We start from the raw sequence: 15,665 nt of genomic DNA on the forward strand, positions 1-15,665 counted from the left end.
CATATAGTCTAAAGGTAGATGTCCATGGGCTGTTTGATTATAAAGCAGGTCTAGGTTCTATATTAATACTGTGAAAGTATCACAGCCTCAGTCCACAGAGAAATGCACACAGCCTGAATTCAGAAACTGAGCCACGCCCTAAGCCCCGCCCACCTGGACCTACCATCCAACCTTGCAGGATTTGCTGAAGTGTTTACCTGAAATCTGCTAATAGTTTTATTGGATCAATCAGGAAACAGTCAGCCCAATGTTTTTCTCATCCATTAGAAGACAGTCAGAACATAATCAAAGGCTAATTTAACTTCAATTAATAAAAATACAACTGGACTTTGCTTTGCTACTGTTCACATGTGGCGCTGTGGCTCACAGTCACACATAGGTTTGACTGATTTACTGAACTGGGGTTATTTTTTTTCAAACCACACATCATGTCTCAGCTATTTCAGAGGTCTGTCAAGTGACCAAAAGAATCTTTTCAACTTCAGTCAGAACTTTTCAGAATAAAAGCTCTCAATAGCTCGAAATAAAGCATTGCTGCAAAAAACGAACTTTCTTGCGCTTTTACTATGTAGGGAAAATCACTAAAAAGGTAGTGATTTTGCAGATAACTGTTTTTAAATGACCACTGCTTTAGTGGTTATAAATATCCACAGAAAATCTGGTCCAGAGCAACTTGTCTGATTCTTAAAGCTACAGGTCAAAGTGTTGAATGTACAGTGAAACAATGCGGACAAAATGTTCTTTGTTGGAAATTCATTACAAAGCTTTGGTATATTTGTTCGATAATCAGTGTAGACACACAGTCTTACTGACCACACCTCTGCAGAACATCCTTCAAAGTTCTGTACGTTACCTCGTCGAACCACCACCTACAATTCCTAACTGAGCATGGCCCCATTCCCACCAGCGCCCTGAAGCCAACCTTCTCCCATGAGTTTTTCATCTAATCCCACATTTTTTCCCCAAAAGCTCACATCCCTTTCCTTCCACAATTAATTTACTCATTTATCCTCTGTTCCAGTCAAGGTCAAGGCCTGTGATATTTTAATTAAAGAGGAGAGGAAGAAGAAAGTTTTCTGTCTTCAAATGAAGCCTCAAATTTGTGAGCTGTTCAATCAGATCTTTTAAACTCACTTAACCCCTGATTAATCCCCAGCGCTCTTCAGTTGGCCGCGCTTCCTGCTTATGAAATTAAGAGCAAAGGAAGCCTCAATAACAGATTCAGCGCACATTGCTGGGATAGATCGGAGACTTGACAAGCATATGCAAAATCACACAGGCGGCATGAACAGGAGAGTTCATGGATGTGATGGAAGCTCTTTGGCTCTCAGTACATCTCTCTTCTTTCCAGGGTCGCTGTGCATGAAGAAATAAACCATTTGTGCAATCTCTCCAGTTTGTCAAATTGTTCTTAGATTTGGCTGAACAAAGGTGGAAAGAACAGGAGCCACTTATCTTTCCACTTATATTATCTTTTATTTTCAGCAAGTGCCAGAGGTACAAATTTAAGACTTTTGTTTAAATTGTTTTATCAGAATGAAAGAGTCAGTGTGCTGCCTGGACTATCACTGACAGGCTTGTGTGGTGAATATGAGGTTTTGATTGGTCATTAAAAGAGGAAGTCCATAGCTTCAGGCCATAGGCAGCTCATGATAGGCTGCATACTGTCCAGTCACGTGATGATAGATCTGTACGAACAAGAGCAGATGTGACAGTTAAAATTAAAAACAGTGTAAAAATTAACTAGAAAATTAAAAAACCTTTCTGTCAATTTCTGTTGATACTTTATTTTTCTATACTTGTTTTAAGTTCAGTTGTTCATCTTTTACTTTAAAGTAATTTTAGATAAAAAATGTCAGATAGAACGTTTAATGCAGTAAAGTAAGATATAGAGAAAGTAGTGTGTGTGTGATGAGTCCTCACCTGTCTCTCAATATCAGCCAATAGGCTACTGGCTCCCAGGCGGAACAGGTGAGGACTGAGCCAATCATTTCCCAGCTCCTCTTTGATCAGAGTGAGCCACACCAGAGACTCCTGAGCTGTTCGGATCCCCCCCGCCGGCTTAAAGCCCACCTGAGGAAACACACACTTCTGTTAACAGGACACACATTTCACTTAAAAAGGTGCACTATGCATTCCTGCATGGTTTCAGCATGATTTTATTTTTGTCTCAGATCATAGGCATCTCCCCTTGATCTGCTAGCTGCCTGCCCCCTGAATACACTGTGAAAAAGCGCGGTCTCTGGAGACAACACAGGCGTCACAAACACAGACTGTGCCAAAAAACATAACAAACCACGTTCCAGCCAATCACCGACAAGATGGTTGGGCGAGGGGTGGGGGTTAGTTCGCGTGCACATATGGGGGGGGCAGTGAGCAGAGTTGATAGAGTAGCGTGAGTATCTGAGAGTAGATAGCTGGACGGCGCCGTGAACTAGGGCTCACGACTCAACGATATATTTTGGGAAATGGCCGAGGCACGGACACGACCAAAGAAAAGACGAATATATAGCGAGGAGGAGAGAAATGGAGAAGGAACAAACGGAGACCCGCATTTATATCGGGGAACCCTGTATTCAGAAACTGAGCCTTAGAACCAGCCGTCTGTTACTTTGTGATGTCACAGCAAAGCAGTCACTGCTATGCCCTAAGCCCCACCCACCTGGATCCACCATCCAACCTTGCAGGATTTGGTTTCTCTGAGTGTTTTCCTGGAATCTGCTATATTTCTATGGGATCACTCAGAATTAGAATCAGGGAATGAGGATATTGTTTTTAAAAAAGCAAAATGTAAGAACTTTTTTTTCTTAAATAACATGGTAACATGTAAATCTCCATGGATGCAGCCGGGCTGGGCGTATTGTACTGTAACAGCGTGGTCATTGGAGGACTTTTCTTCCCAGCATATCCAGCATCACTCAATACATCTGACACAACAATGCAGTTGGTTAAGTTACAATGCCAACATTACAGGATCATTAAAATATAGCAGGTTAAATAAGGTTATATCCATGTTAGGAAAGTAATATGTATACAGTCATCGCAATGAGTTCTCCTTTTCAAAGCTAGACAGATAGCTAATAGAGTGAAGTTCTCCAATTAACACAAGATGCTAGTTTTCTTGGTATTATCTTTGTCTTCGGCTGCTGATCTGAAGTATCAACATATATCAGCTTTTCCTTTTTGATGGAGGAAGAACTTGTGTTGACTCTTTCTCTGTCTGTTTTAATCCACCTTCTGTCACAATCACTGCCAGTGTCTAGTCTGCAGTGTGGGGAGTAAACAACTAAAATGTAATTTGATTATTGTCCCATCTATAGGCCACATCTATAGCTCATTATGGAAGTTTGCATGAGACACTTACAACAAGAACAATGTGTGTGTACTGCACCAGGGTTCAGTAAATTTGAGGTCCTTGTTTTAAGGTTTGTGTAGATTTTTGCTCTTGATCTGACATGACATCGGTGCCTCTGTTCACTGAGCAGATTTATAAGTTCCTGGCCTTTAAAATCCCATGGCTGGTTACAAAATGGAACTAATAAATTAGACAACACACTAGTAAAGGCGACAACTTCCATGCAGCTGATCTACAGTGTGCGCCCCATTTTCCCTCTTTCTCATTAACCAGGAAATATTCACGCCCCACAGAAAGGCAGGAGTTAAGTACTGTACCTTGTGGCCTGTACACAAGAGGTAGTCACGGATGGCTCTCACCATCACTATGGCAACTGGGTAAGTAGCGTTGACAGCTTCCTTTCCTGTGGACGTCTTGATGAAGTCCGAACCTGTTGGGTTTGAACAGGTGACATGTAGTGGAGCATGTGACACAGTCCTGCAGATATTGTCATGTTGCACTTATCATCCATCTGTCAGTATGTTTTCTATTTAGCCGTTCCACATTCAAACCCGTGCATGAAGATTTCACATGTGACGAGCTGCTGAAGTCGGGGAGCAGAGTCAGCACCATGGTGTCCGTGTGAGGGTGCAGACAGAGGACGGACAGGGCATTACTCTGATAGTCTGGCCGGGCCAGACAAGAACATATGCTGCTGCTGATGGCTAACAGAGGGCAGCTGCATGCTCATCAATAAAATCCTTAATTTTTCCTTCCCTTTCTTCACAGCCAATTATGTTTTATCAGCTTTCCTGATAAAAATAGAAGATGAAATGATGCTCTTTAATAGATTACCCACAAACTGCGAGCTGCAGGAAAGAAAAAAAAAATCACCCCTTCTGCCTCCCTGGTGTATAATGACTGTTCATTACTGAACAGAACAAGATGAACATTTTCCAGTTCATTAAAGACATGTTCTATGTATTCTTCCAGTCAGGTCTTTTTTTCAGCCTCTCTCCCCTCTTCCTCAAACTGGCATAATCCTTAAGATTCGTTATGGGGAGTCTTAATTACCAGATAATGGATAACGGTTATTAAATGCGGGTGGCGGTAATGAAGCTCTATTCATTTGCATGGGCAGGGGGATACTGGCGGGGAACGGCAGAGTAAAATAGCCTGCATCAGAGATTAATAGGTGAAATTATCATTCAATTTCAGGAATCTCATACGCAATTCATAGGAACAAGGGGAGATTAAGGAGCGAGTGTGGCGACAAAAGCAATGCATTTTAATAATGATCTCTATCAGAGCCCCTGACAATTTGGTTCTGTAATCGGCTTATTATGTGATGGCTAGTTAAGCATACTGTGTGTGTGTGTGTGTGTGTGTCTGTGTGTGTGTGTGTGTGTGTGCGTGCGTGAGAGAAGGAGAGCTCTTCTCATCAGGTTCGCCTTTACAAAAGGCAAGAGGAAACGTTAAGCAGCAGCGCCACAAGCTGGATGACAACAGGAATTACACCAAGACTTCACCTTTCACTGACTTAGACTTCAGACTGTTAAAAACCTCTTTAGCGCCTCATGACAATCAGACCAATGACATCACGAGCGAGTTGTGGGTTGTCCTTCAGGAGACTGAGGTCAAACACCTGTTCCATCGGAGAGAACACGGAACTATATATATCACACCGTGCACCGTGTCTATACAGGAGGTGTAGCGTGAGCAGAGCAGCAGCAGCTCACATCCTACATCTGTGTTTTACAGCATTAGGAGCCTAATGCAGTTACTGTAATTATTGTGTTGAATCGCATGATTAAAACACGAGTCGTTATGCAGCCTGGGTGGACAGCTTGACTGATTAAAATACAACTTATCTGTTCTGTCAGACACATGAGACGGACAGCTGAAAATCACGGCTGAAACGCCTCCTCTGTAGACAGAACGTTAGTATCTCATTCTTTAAGTAGCTTATTAAACCAATTCTAATTCTGTCTGCATAAGAATAACAAGCCTAAGCTTTAAAATTTGTCATGATTATGCTTAATGGATTTCATGAAGGCAGTAGACAATGTGTTGTATTATTTAACAGATGTTTGTCTGACAGGAGCCACTGCTCTAGTTAAACCTGAACATGTGGAATATTCATACACACTCACATCAATCTGCTGCAGTGGTTAAGGTTGTTACTGTCAGTCTACTGCCGTGGTTTTTCAGCCTGCATGTAGGACAATCCAAGAAAGTCCACTTTTCTTTAGTTGCTATTTAAAGACTTGAACTTACTATAAGATAAAGACCAGCTGCTTTCTGCTCTAACACACCCACCGACACATCTGCAGGGTGTCGCCATGTGTTTGCATTTCGTTAACAAAATTATACTCACACACAACCCCTATGTGATTTGCTCTTTTACAGTACTCTGTGGAAACATGTTTGGCTTGTTTGTGTGATGTATCCGCCGGTACAAACAGACAGACTGATGATAAGTTTCTCATTTAGGAATAAACAGAATAAGCCTTTTTGTTAAAATGTCAACTGTCAACTAATTCCTTTAAAGAAGCTATCTGTAAGTTTTGCTATCGCTACATAGCCAACGTTAGCATCAACAGCAGCCATTGTTGTGTTTACAATACAAGAGGATATACTGTAATACACCTTCTGAACAGCGCTACTTCTTCATGGCACTGGACCCTACAGTGACTCGCTATTGGAAAGTGACAAGACGGGCTAGCTGGTTAGCATGCTAACTTCAATAGATGAAAAGAAGTGATAGAATTAAAAGTAAAACAAGAGGTTTAATTACCACCTCTGGAGACAGCTCTTGGTGAGTAAGGGAATCAAATTTGATGAAGTAAACAGTTGGTAATGCTAACGCTAGTGATGTAGAGATAGCAAAACTCTCAAATAGCTCCTTTAAATGTAAATTTAACAGGAGACATAAAGTGTGACTATGACTAAGACACACTGAAAGATGTCAGAGTAGGTTATGGTGAGACTGACCAGCCATCATGGCGACCATGCTGGCCTTGTAGACATTGGTGAAGGTGCCTAGCTCTCCAATAGCCAGGATGGTTTTCATGTGGGCGTCACCACAGGCCTCCCGAAACTGACGGATCTCATCGTACATGGCTGTAGAGGGAGACAGGAAACAGTTAATGAACCTACTTTATTTCCTAAAACATTCGGGAAGATTCAATACAGTAAAAATAAAACTATATTTTAGTTGTGATCAGTTGAGAAATACACAAAAAACTGTCAAGTTCTGTCGCTGTTGGGTTTTCCCACTGTACATGCTGGGGGGTTGTGGTTTCATATGTCCCAGCAAAGGTCATCAGCACAGCCCCATCAGCCCATCAGCCCCTCAGCCCATCAGCCCCTCTTTGGACAACTCTCCGAGGAAGCAGTCACACACCTCCAGCAGGCGTCTGAAGGAGGAGACAGGGAGAAGTCATTACAGAACTACGTCTCAGCTCCACCCTTCTCTTCCTCCCCTGTCTCCTCCAGCAGTGGGTCCTCAGCCTGCTCCACGACACCCCGTCGCTAAGAGTCGACACCCCGCCTGCACCAGGGCAAACCTGCCTGTCGAATCGCCCCGCAAGCAGAGGCGGCAATGATGATGAGATGTGGTGGATGTGTGATTGCCATGCACAGCAGCTCGTTGAAGAGCCAGCCACTTCTCAAAAAAAGAGCAATTTTGTGAACAATCACTTCTTCGCTGCTTTCCCCTCCTCTGAGTGGTTCGCAGTTCTTTCTGTTAACGCACATGTTTCCCCTACACATGTTGACTCCTCTACACTCACAGCTGTTGAGTCAGGCTCTTCTCACTCCCACATTGCCACAAGCGAAACAGATTTTTCATCTCAAGTGAACACAACAGCGCGTCCGCACACCCCCCCGCCTCTCTGTGGCCTCCCCACTTCTCACCCATTTGTGTGCGTTAGTGGTTACTGGTTCGCCACAATGATGCAGTTATTGTTAGGCAAAATAGCAATTTCCATTGTGCGCAGAAGTGTGCCCAATTTTATTCAATCCAGCATTTTTCGGGAAATCAGCGAATGCCTATGGGCTTAACCCCTGAATGGGAACATTTATGTAGAGAAATGTCTTTGGGCATCCACCAATTAAACGCTTCTTGAAAAGGAGTAAGAAAACAGCAACCTGTGTTTCGCTCGATGACGCAGTAGAAATTACCTTTTGTTTTACTCACCAGGCAACTCCCCTTTCAAGCCAAAAATGTAACCTCTCTTGGATTACTTCCACTCTTTTTATTATTATTATTTTTTAATATTTTGTATGTCTACCATTGTTTCTGATGTTAGATTCGATCCTCCTGGGCTTGGATGATACCAGTCTTGCACAAATCTGTGGAGAGATGTTCTACTTCCTCACAGATGATTCTCTTCAGCTGCTCTTTGCTGGAGGGGTTTTGTTGCTCTATCTTCTACTTTAAAATAATCTGAAGGTGTTCTATCGGATTCAAGTCAGAAGAAAACTTTTTTTTTTCCATCACAAACTCTTCTGTGATTTTTGCAGTGTTTGTGATCAGTGTCGGAAAAATCCTCTCCTGTCAAGCTTCTTGAGACTGGGAGTCATCTTTTCATTCTGTGTTATATACATGAGCTCACATCCATAGTGCCATCTATAAATGTCATCTCCCTACACCTTTTGCTCTTATGCAGTCCCATATAACTCCCACCTCCACGTTTCATGATAAGCACTATACAATCACTGTGGTTGTCCTGACCAGGTCCGCAGCAAACATGCCGGATGATTTTGGTTTCATCGGAACAAAGAACGTACTGCCAACATTCATCAGACTTTTTCATATGCTTTGTCAAAGTTTAATCTTTTTTTCTTGAATGCTGTCTAGGGCTGAGCGATTAATCGCTTTTGCTGTAATATCGCGATATGATAAAACACGATTTTCTAACCTCAAAGGCTGCAATTACACTCTGGTCACGTGACATGCAAGCGAGAGCAGAACAGTCGGCTAAAAGAGGGAGCAACAACTTGACACGCTACACTTCGACCTGTTGTATAATGGCCTCAGGCTCGACAGAACCTGGCACTGCAGAAACTTTAGTGTCAACGAGGAGCAGCACGTCGGTTGTGTGGAACTATTTTGGCTTTAAAAAAAGAAGATGCTGCTCAGCGTCAGGTATTGTGCAGAACCTGCCTTGCTGCTGTTGCTAACTCACGGGGCAACACCTCTAACCTGTATCAGCACAACAAAGCCATGTACGATAGTTGCATGGATAAAATGCTGACGATTGTGTCAGATAAGACAAATACCACCCGACAACGATCACTGACCGAAATGTTTGAAAGCATAACCCCAAATGAACGTAATTAAAAAATAATTGCATATTAATTAATAAAAATCACAATTATATTATTTTCCCAAATTGTTCAGCCCTAATGCCGTCCATAGAGGTTGACTTCATGCAGTCCTTCTCACCATCTCATCAGTCACTGAAATATTGGTCTCCATGGATAATCTTTGTGCCAAGTCAAAAGCACTTACTCATCTGTTTTACATTTGACGCAGGGGTTACAAGTAAACTGACTTTTGTTCCAGTGGCCCATTGTACTATGGGTCTATTTTTCAAGTCTTTCCAACCCGTTTGTTTGTAATGATACATAAGATCAAAAACCCAACACTTCAACTTCAAGTTCCTCTCCAGACATGTTTTTTTTTTTTTTTTTTTTTTTTAAACTGGGTCTGAAGCTCATCTCCTCTTACTCCCTGATTGAGATATCTGGATCATGCCTAATGCCCCGCCCACCAGCTGCTTGCTCCAGCTGGACAGGTGAAAGAGCAGAGAGTATCAAGATGGTCAGAGGAGGAAACATGTTTGAGCCTCAGTCAGACCCAGACTCAGATGAGGAGTCTGTTGAGATCAGAACCAGAGACTAGCAGACGGATCAGAATGGTTAGCATAGTTAGCATCTTTTATTTATGTTGTTTGTTAACTTGTAACTGGCAGTGGCTGACACAATGTTAGTGGTTGTGCTAATGCTAACTCTCTCTCTCTGTACTGACAAGGCTTCAGGTTTATTTAACCCGGAGGGGGTTTTTAAAATAACACAGTTACTTTACGTTTTAGTGATATTGCACAGGGGTGTACTCAGTTGTGTTGTGTACAGTATGTGCTGTCTGTCTCTCTATCTTGCCTCATTATTCAAAATGATGGGATTGATTTCCCCCCTCCTCAAAGAAATGAGATGGAGAGGAGGAGTCTCATTGCCTCTGTTCAGTGCATGCACTGTCTCATTATATGACGCACACAGCAGCCTTCAGACAGACCCAACAGCTGCTTGTGCACTATAGAGATAATTCCCAAGGGAAGCCTCTGACAAAACAGCAGCTGTCTCATTGGTTGTGCGAGGAAGGACCACCCACATGGTATCCGTGCTCATTCTATGAGAGCCTCGTCCTCCTCCGCAGCTCCGTTCAGCAGAGTGACAGTAGATGATATCTCTGCAGCGGCATCACGGGCTTCCCCTTCTCCCTGTATCCATTTCTGCCAACAGTATGTGACATGTCTGAGTTTTCCCTTAACTCACAGGGTATTGAGTGACATTTGCCATAGAGAGGTTAATATGTATGTGCACACTGTCAGACATTTGGTTCTCATGTAGGAGCTTCTGGTTTGTTACAGTATTCAACAATTGTCTCTGTCTGCTCTCCCGGCATAAGTTTGCTGTGTTTGTGTAAGTCTTACTCTACCACCCACCCGCCATGTGATATCTTCCAGTTGCACACATCAAGCCCCTGCTAGTGTTCTTCCCTCTCGCTCCTGCTCTGCTCGAACTTGGGACTTCTACCGTGTTTTACAGTAATAATCACCAGCTGCTTCCTCACAGCAGCATGAGCGTGGAGAGCGTTATTGCCCTGGATTATTCAGACAGGTCTTAGTGCAGCAGAGGGTTGTGGCTTGAATGAAATTTTTGATTTTATTACATGGAAGGTATGGTGCTTGTTAACTGATGTGACCACTCTGGTGGTCCAGTGGGGCATTGACCACATCAAACTTTGCCTTTATCTCAATATCGACAGCTCTAAGAGGGCGAAGCCTATACAAAATACAACATTTCATAACCCCAGATTCTACAAGTATAGGTGTAGCGCACTAAGCTGCAGGCCCCACTCTTCATGACTGTGCACTGGTTTAAACCCAATAGCGACAGTTCTACGCCTTATACTCAGAGTCTGTGGATACAATGTGTAACCAGTGACCACATCAGTATTTGTTCTTTAGCATCGACTACAGCTACACTGTGGACACAAAAACATAGTTTGAGCCACTCAATATTTTCTAATTAAGCCCTGACATAAGAAAAATGTTTTTTGCTTCATAGTAAGAAGCAGTTTTCATGTTAATAACAAATAGAGTTTCCTCCACCAACCAGCCAAGTTACAGGAAAAAGTTGACCTTTGACCATTTGGATATAAAATGTCATCACTTCATTTTATCCTTATAGACATTTGAGTTACATTTTGTCATAATTAGTGAATTCATGAGTTATGGCCAACAACATGTTTTTTGATGTCACTTTGACCTTTGACCACCAAAATCTAATCAGTTGATCCTTAAGTCCAAATGGACATTTGTGTCAAATTTGACGAAGTTCCCTCAAGGCCTCACTGAGAAATCACATTCACAAGGACGGACGGATGGACAGACAACCCGAAAACATAAAGCCTCCGGCTCCGGCTATCGCCAGCACAGAGGCATTAAAACAACAAAAAAACTGAACATCTGCATCTCCATGACAACTGGAGAGCACCATCTGCCAACAAAGACCATGTGGCGGTCAAAAGTCCCCAGGAAAAGGACTCATCTGGTGGAGCGCATACCATGAAGGCTCAGTTCTTACCACAGTAGCCCAGGTTCGAGGCCGACCCGAGGCACTTTGCTGCATGTTATCCCCCCTCTCTCTCTCTCTTTCCCCAGCTTTCCTATCTCTCTCTCACTGCAGCTACAACAAAGGCAAAAATGCCCAAAGAAATAACTTAAGAAAACAAAGGTCCCCAGGAAAAGCTATTCCTGCTCCACCAAAAGCAGACATTTTTTTGGCACCTTTCATTTTCTTCTGTAGTGATGTCAGAAATTCCAACTCCAAATCAATCAAAAAGTAAATTTTTTATTAATCTTCTGGCTCTTCACAAAAAAATCTGACTAATGATTTAAACTCAAAGCAGATGTTTTCTTGTTGACCTACAGGTCACAGGCCTCAGTTACTGACCTGTGCTAAGCTCATCATGTGATCACAGCGTACCTTCCCACTGTCCTGTCAGGGCGAGCGTCCTGTTGATGACGATGTCGATCTCTGTGGCACCGTCGGCCACTGCCATGCGGACTTCCTGCAGGCGAGTTTCCAGTGGTGTCTGGCCAGCTGGGAAACCAGTGGCCACTGGGGGAGGAGGAAGAACGCAAGCAGTCACACACACTTCAGCTCACCGTTCATTTCTCACCTGCAGTAACCAGTTACTTTACTTGAATCTCACACAGTTCTGGTTCAGTTTCAGGTGACTTACCTGAGGCCACAGGGAGGCTGGAGTTGGCCGCTTTTAACGACTTCACAGCATCAGCCACACGGGATGGATACACACACACCGCTGCTGTAGTTATTCCTGAAACACAACACAACACAGACAGCAGAGCAGTCAAGAAACACGAGGTGAAGTGGTCTGTGTCGCCCTCTGCAGGTTATTCTGGTCCCAGATCTTTGCTTTTAATTTGATGACAACAATGTTACTATTAAAGAAAAATGCTGGACAAAACTGTGACTGTAGAGCTGAAACCATTAGTCAAAAGCCTTACAAGTCTCCTGTGTGCTGTTTGAATGATAACCACCCTGCAGCACTCACACCTATCATCATGAAGTGAATCAAGAGGCTGGTTCTATAGCACATTAAGTCCAGCCTCCCCATCACACCCGACCCCTTCCAGTTTGCTCTAAGCTCCACTGGCCCTTCACCCAGCCCGGTCCCACCTGGAGAGAAAGAGTGTTTCTGCTCACTGACTTTAATTCAGCCTTCAACACAATCATCCCACAACACGTGACTGTGAAAGCAGACACATCTAGGCCTAAACACCTCCTACTGCTACTGGGTCCTGGACCGTGTCCGAATGGGTAGTGACAATTATTATACTCTACAGAGAGTGTTGGGGGGTACATGTGAAAATGAATGAAGAACAACTTGAACTTGAACTTCATTTAAAGACGTCAACTTGGGCTTGTGGAACTGAGCTCAGCATTTTTGGAGTAAAACGCATGCTTTATGTTTCAATGTTAGTAGTGGCACCTTTTTAAAAAGCTCAAACTGTAACTGGTTTATATGTGGTGTTTGTGGTGGTGGCAGAAGCAGACCTTTGTCATGCATATCCATCTTCCTGAGCAGGTCGTATCTGACTGGCTGGATGGCTTTCAGACACAGCCGATGGACGTTGGATGGTGTGTCATCTCCAGCCAGAGTTGTCAGGTCGATGCATGTGACAGCCTTCAGCAGCCAGGCAGCCTGCAGGACAAACACATAGAAACAACAGAGGAAATAGCTTTAGCTTGATTCCATCATCAGCATTAATTCCCACTGCTCAGATACGCCTCTTTTCTGATTGGCTGGTTGGTTTTTTGAGTGATCAAATAGAAATATAGCAGATTCAGAGAAACCCAATTCTAGAAGGTTGGATGGTGGGTGCAGGTGGGCGGGGCTTGGGGCATGGCTGATGGCGTTGAACAACACATGGATATCTACCTTTAGACTATATGGACCTTTAATTTTCTGGATGAGCCAAAATATCCATTTGCATAATAGTTTCTTAATTGATTTTCCAAAAAGCCTTTTACATCACAACATACATTACTACTGCATTGTAAAATAAGATCCATTATGACAAAAGATTTTACTCTTATCACCCTCTTAATTATCTGTTATCATTCATTTTCTATAAATGTACAAATACAAATAAACAAGCATTAATATACAAATGCATACAGATGGAGATGTATAAATACATATAGTAATTAACTGTTAAAGTGGTACGGTCTTCTTGTCATCATGTCCCAGTATGTGTAACACATGCAGGATGCAGGTGAAAGGTAAGACCTACCTGCCACTGTTTCTTGGGGGTCTTTTGACCTTGGATTTGCTGAGCTCTCTTCAGGACAGCCTGCGTGTTCACTCTCACTTTGGATATCCACTCCAGGTCTGCAACAGGGGACGTAGGAAAAAAAGTGAAAGCTGCATCTATAGCAATTCCACCATCTGTTTGATGGATACACACACACAGACTGCCAAGCTGTTTTGTGGGGGATGTGGCATGTTAAATAAAAATAATTATATACAAAAACGACAGTGGTTCCTTTTGTTGATTCAGTTGTGTTTATGGCCATTTCTATCAGCTTTGTATCATGTTCTACAAGCTTTTTATTCTATAGGTTCCACCGTCAGTCAGTCAGTCAGTCAGTCAGTCAGTCAGTACGTTGTTTCAGAGTCATCAGGTTCTGTAAATGTGGAACAATATAAGTTGACATAAAAAAGTGTACTTTTGAATACTTCAGTATTTTTAAAATCAAATACTCCAGTACTTTAAGTCAAGTAAAAATTTGTCTGAACAACTTTCACTTGTATTGGAGAAATATTTGATCAGGAGGATCTATACTTAGACTTAAGTCATGGAGCTGTGGACTGTGTCCACCTCTGCAACTTATATGTGCATAGAAATTGGAGAAGCTGGAGCTGCTTTTAGTTTCTCTTTTCAATCTTGTGCATTTGTTTGTTGTGAAAGACCTTTATCACAACAGCACCCCTTTTAAAATGGTGTCTTAAGTTTCCCACCTGATCTTATGTATCTAAATATTTCTATTATTATTTATGCAAGTTGGTTTTTTATTGTTTTAAGTGCTATTGTAATGTAATTTTAATGTTCTATTTTTAATGTATGCCTCTCTGTAAAGCACTTTGAATTGGCTTGTGTCTGAATGATGCTATATAAATAAACTTGAATTAAACTAATTAAACTATATAAATAGACATGAAATGGTGGCAAATTACAGTGTAAAGAAATCATTATGGCTGCCATGTCATTGACCACGTCAGTGTCAGAGCATGTTGGTTTTACAATACACTGAACTATGGTACAGTAGGGTTTAAGTAGTTAGCTGAGCAGGGAGAGGTGGGCTGTCATGAGTTCACAATTAGACTGTCATGAGAGGCTCTGGCTGTCCCATGGCAGCCGTATGATCAACATATTTAACAGTACGTTGCCTGTATGTATCATAATGCTACATGTGATTTGTAACTTTCACCCAACACAGTCTGTGTGATAGTTTCTAAAACTGTTACGTCATGATAATAATACGTTTTGTTACAGTGGGTTACACAGTAACATTTCTATGTTCAATAGGTCAGTTACCTCTGAAACGTTACTTATTAAACTGAGTTAAGGCTACGCTGAAGGTCGGTATCTTTCTTAGTTGCTCTATTTTACTATTAAACCTTGCGAAGTGACAATTAGTGCGAGGCAAAATACTATAAATTCATTCGTTAAACGTTACATAATAAAACGAGAAGTTGTTGTGAAGTCACAGCAAAACGTTGATGACCACACGTGTTAATGAGGAACTGAGCTACAGCTACAGTTTAACGGCGGCAGGAATAATGTTACTCACCGAGCTTCATGCCTGGGTTCCTGGCCGCCATGTTTGAGGACGGTTAGTATTTAATAATGCGCAGATATTGGAATTAACAACAACAGCCACCTCCAGCCGAGCTGACCTGTCAACAGTCCACTTCCTGACTACAACGTGTGTAGCGGAAGAGGAATCCCTCCGCAGTAAAACGTTTTTTTTTTTTCTCAACTTTATTGACATTTTGAAAAACAACAGTGTGTGTGTGTGTGTGTGTGTGTGTGTGTGTGTGTGTGTGTGTGTGTGAGTGCGTACGTGCGTGTGTGCGTGTGTGTAAAATACACATAACAGAAACAGAAAAATAAGAAAATAAATGATATATAAATCAATGACAAACATACAAAACTAAGTCATGTGATTCCAGTTCTCTGTTTTTTTAGAGACTCCACAGACAAAACTCTATATCGTCACTGCTTGGGATAGGTATATTTAACATATTTAAATCTTTTATACTATCAACATACCTCTCTTTTTGAACTTTTGATTGCTGCCAATGTATTATTACTTCTATTGTAAACATCAGAGACATCATTCAAACACCAAACCATACTAACATTGAAATGCACAGAACACTCAAGAAATGTTGCTATTCATATGAGAAATAGGTTTTCAAAGATCTCAGTCAGAGTTTGTGCAGAAT

At 42.1% G+C, this 15,665-nt stretch overlaps 1 protein-coding gene across 1 annotated transcript; it reads right to left on the minus strand.

Annotated features, from left to right (window-relative positions):
- Positions 1-1,451: 1,451 nt before the first annotated feature.
- dera (deoxyribose-phosphate aldolase (putative)) lies at positions 1,452-15,157 on the minus strand. The gene is made up of 9 exons (XM_056368247.1): positions 15,008-15,157; positions 13,447-13,544; positions 12,707-12,854; positions 11,871-11,966; positions 11,612-11,746; positions 6,329-6,457; positions 3,673-3,785; positions 1,924-2,073; positions 1,452-1,688 (listed from the first exon to the last, which is right to left on the minus strand). Exons 1-9 carry the CDS (start codon positions 15,036-15,038, stop codon positions 1,632-1,634), a joined length of 957 nt encoding a protein of 318 aa, XP_056224222.1. The 5' UTR covers positions 15,039-15,157; the 3' UTR covers positions 1,452-1,631.
- Positions 15,158-15,665: the final 508 nt, after the last annotated feature.

The sequence above is a fragment of the Seriola aureovittata genome, chromosome 22 (genome assembly GCF_021018895.1).
Source record: "Seriola aureovittata isolate HTS-2021-v1 ecotype China chromosome 22, ASM2101889v1, whole genome shotgun sequence".
Classification (NCBI taxonomy): Eukaryota; Metazoa; Chordata; class Actinopteri; order Carangiformes; family Carangidae; genus Seriola; species Seriola aureovittata.

Excerpts from the sequence above, each read along its gene's own strand:
- dera (XM_056368247.1), bottom strand. The coding sequence starts at position 15,038 with ATGGCGGCCAGGAACCCAGGCATGAAGCTCG. Across the intron at positions 13,545-15,007 it reads GAACCCAGGCATGAAGCTCG|ACCTGGAGTGGATATCCAAA; the intron begins GTGAGTAACATT and ends CCCCTGTTGCAG. Across the intron at positions 6,458-11,611 it reads CCTGACAGGACAGTGGGAAG|CCATGTACGATGAGATCCGT; the intron begins GTACGCTGTGAT and ends CTCCCTCTACAG.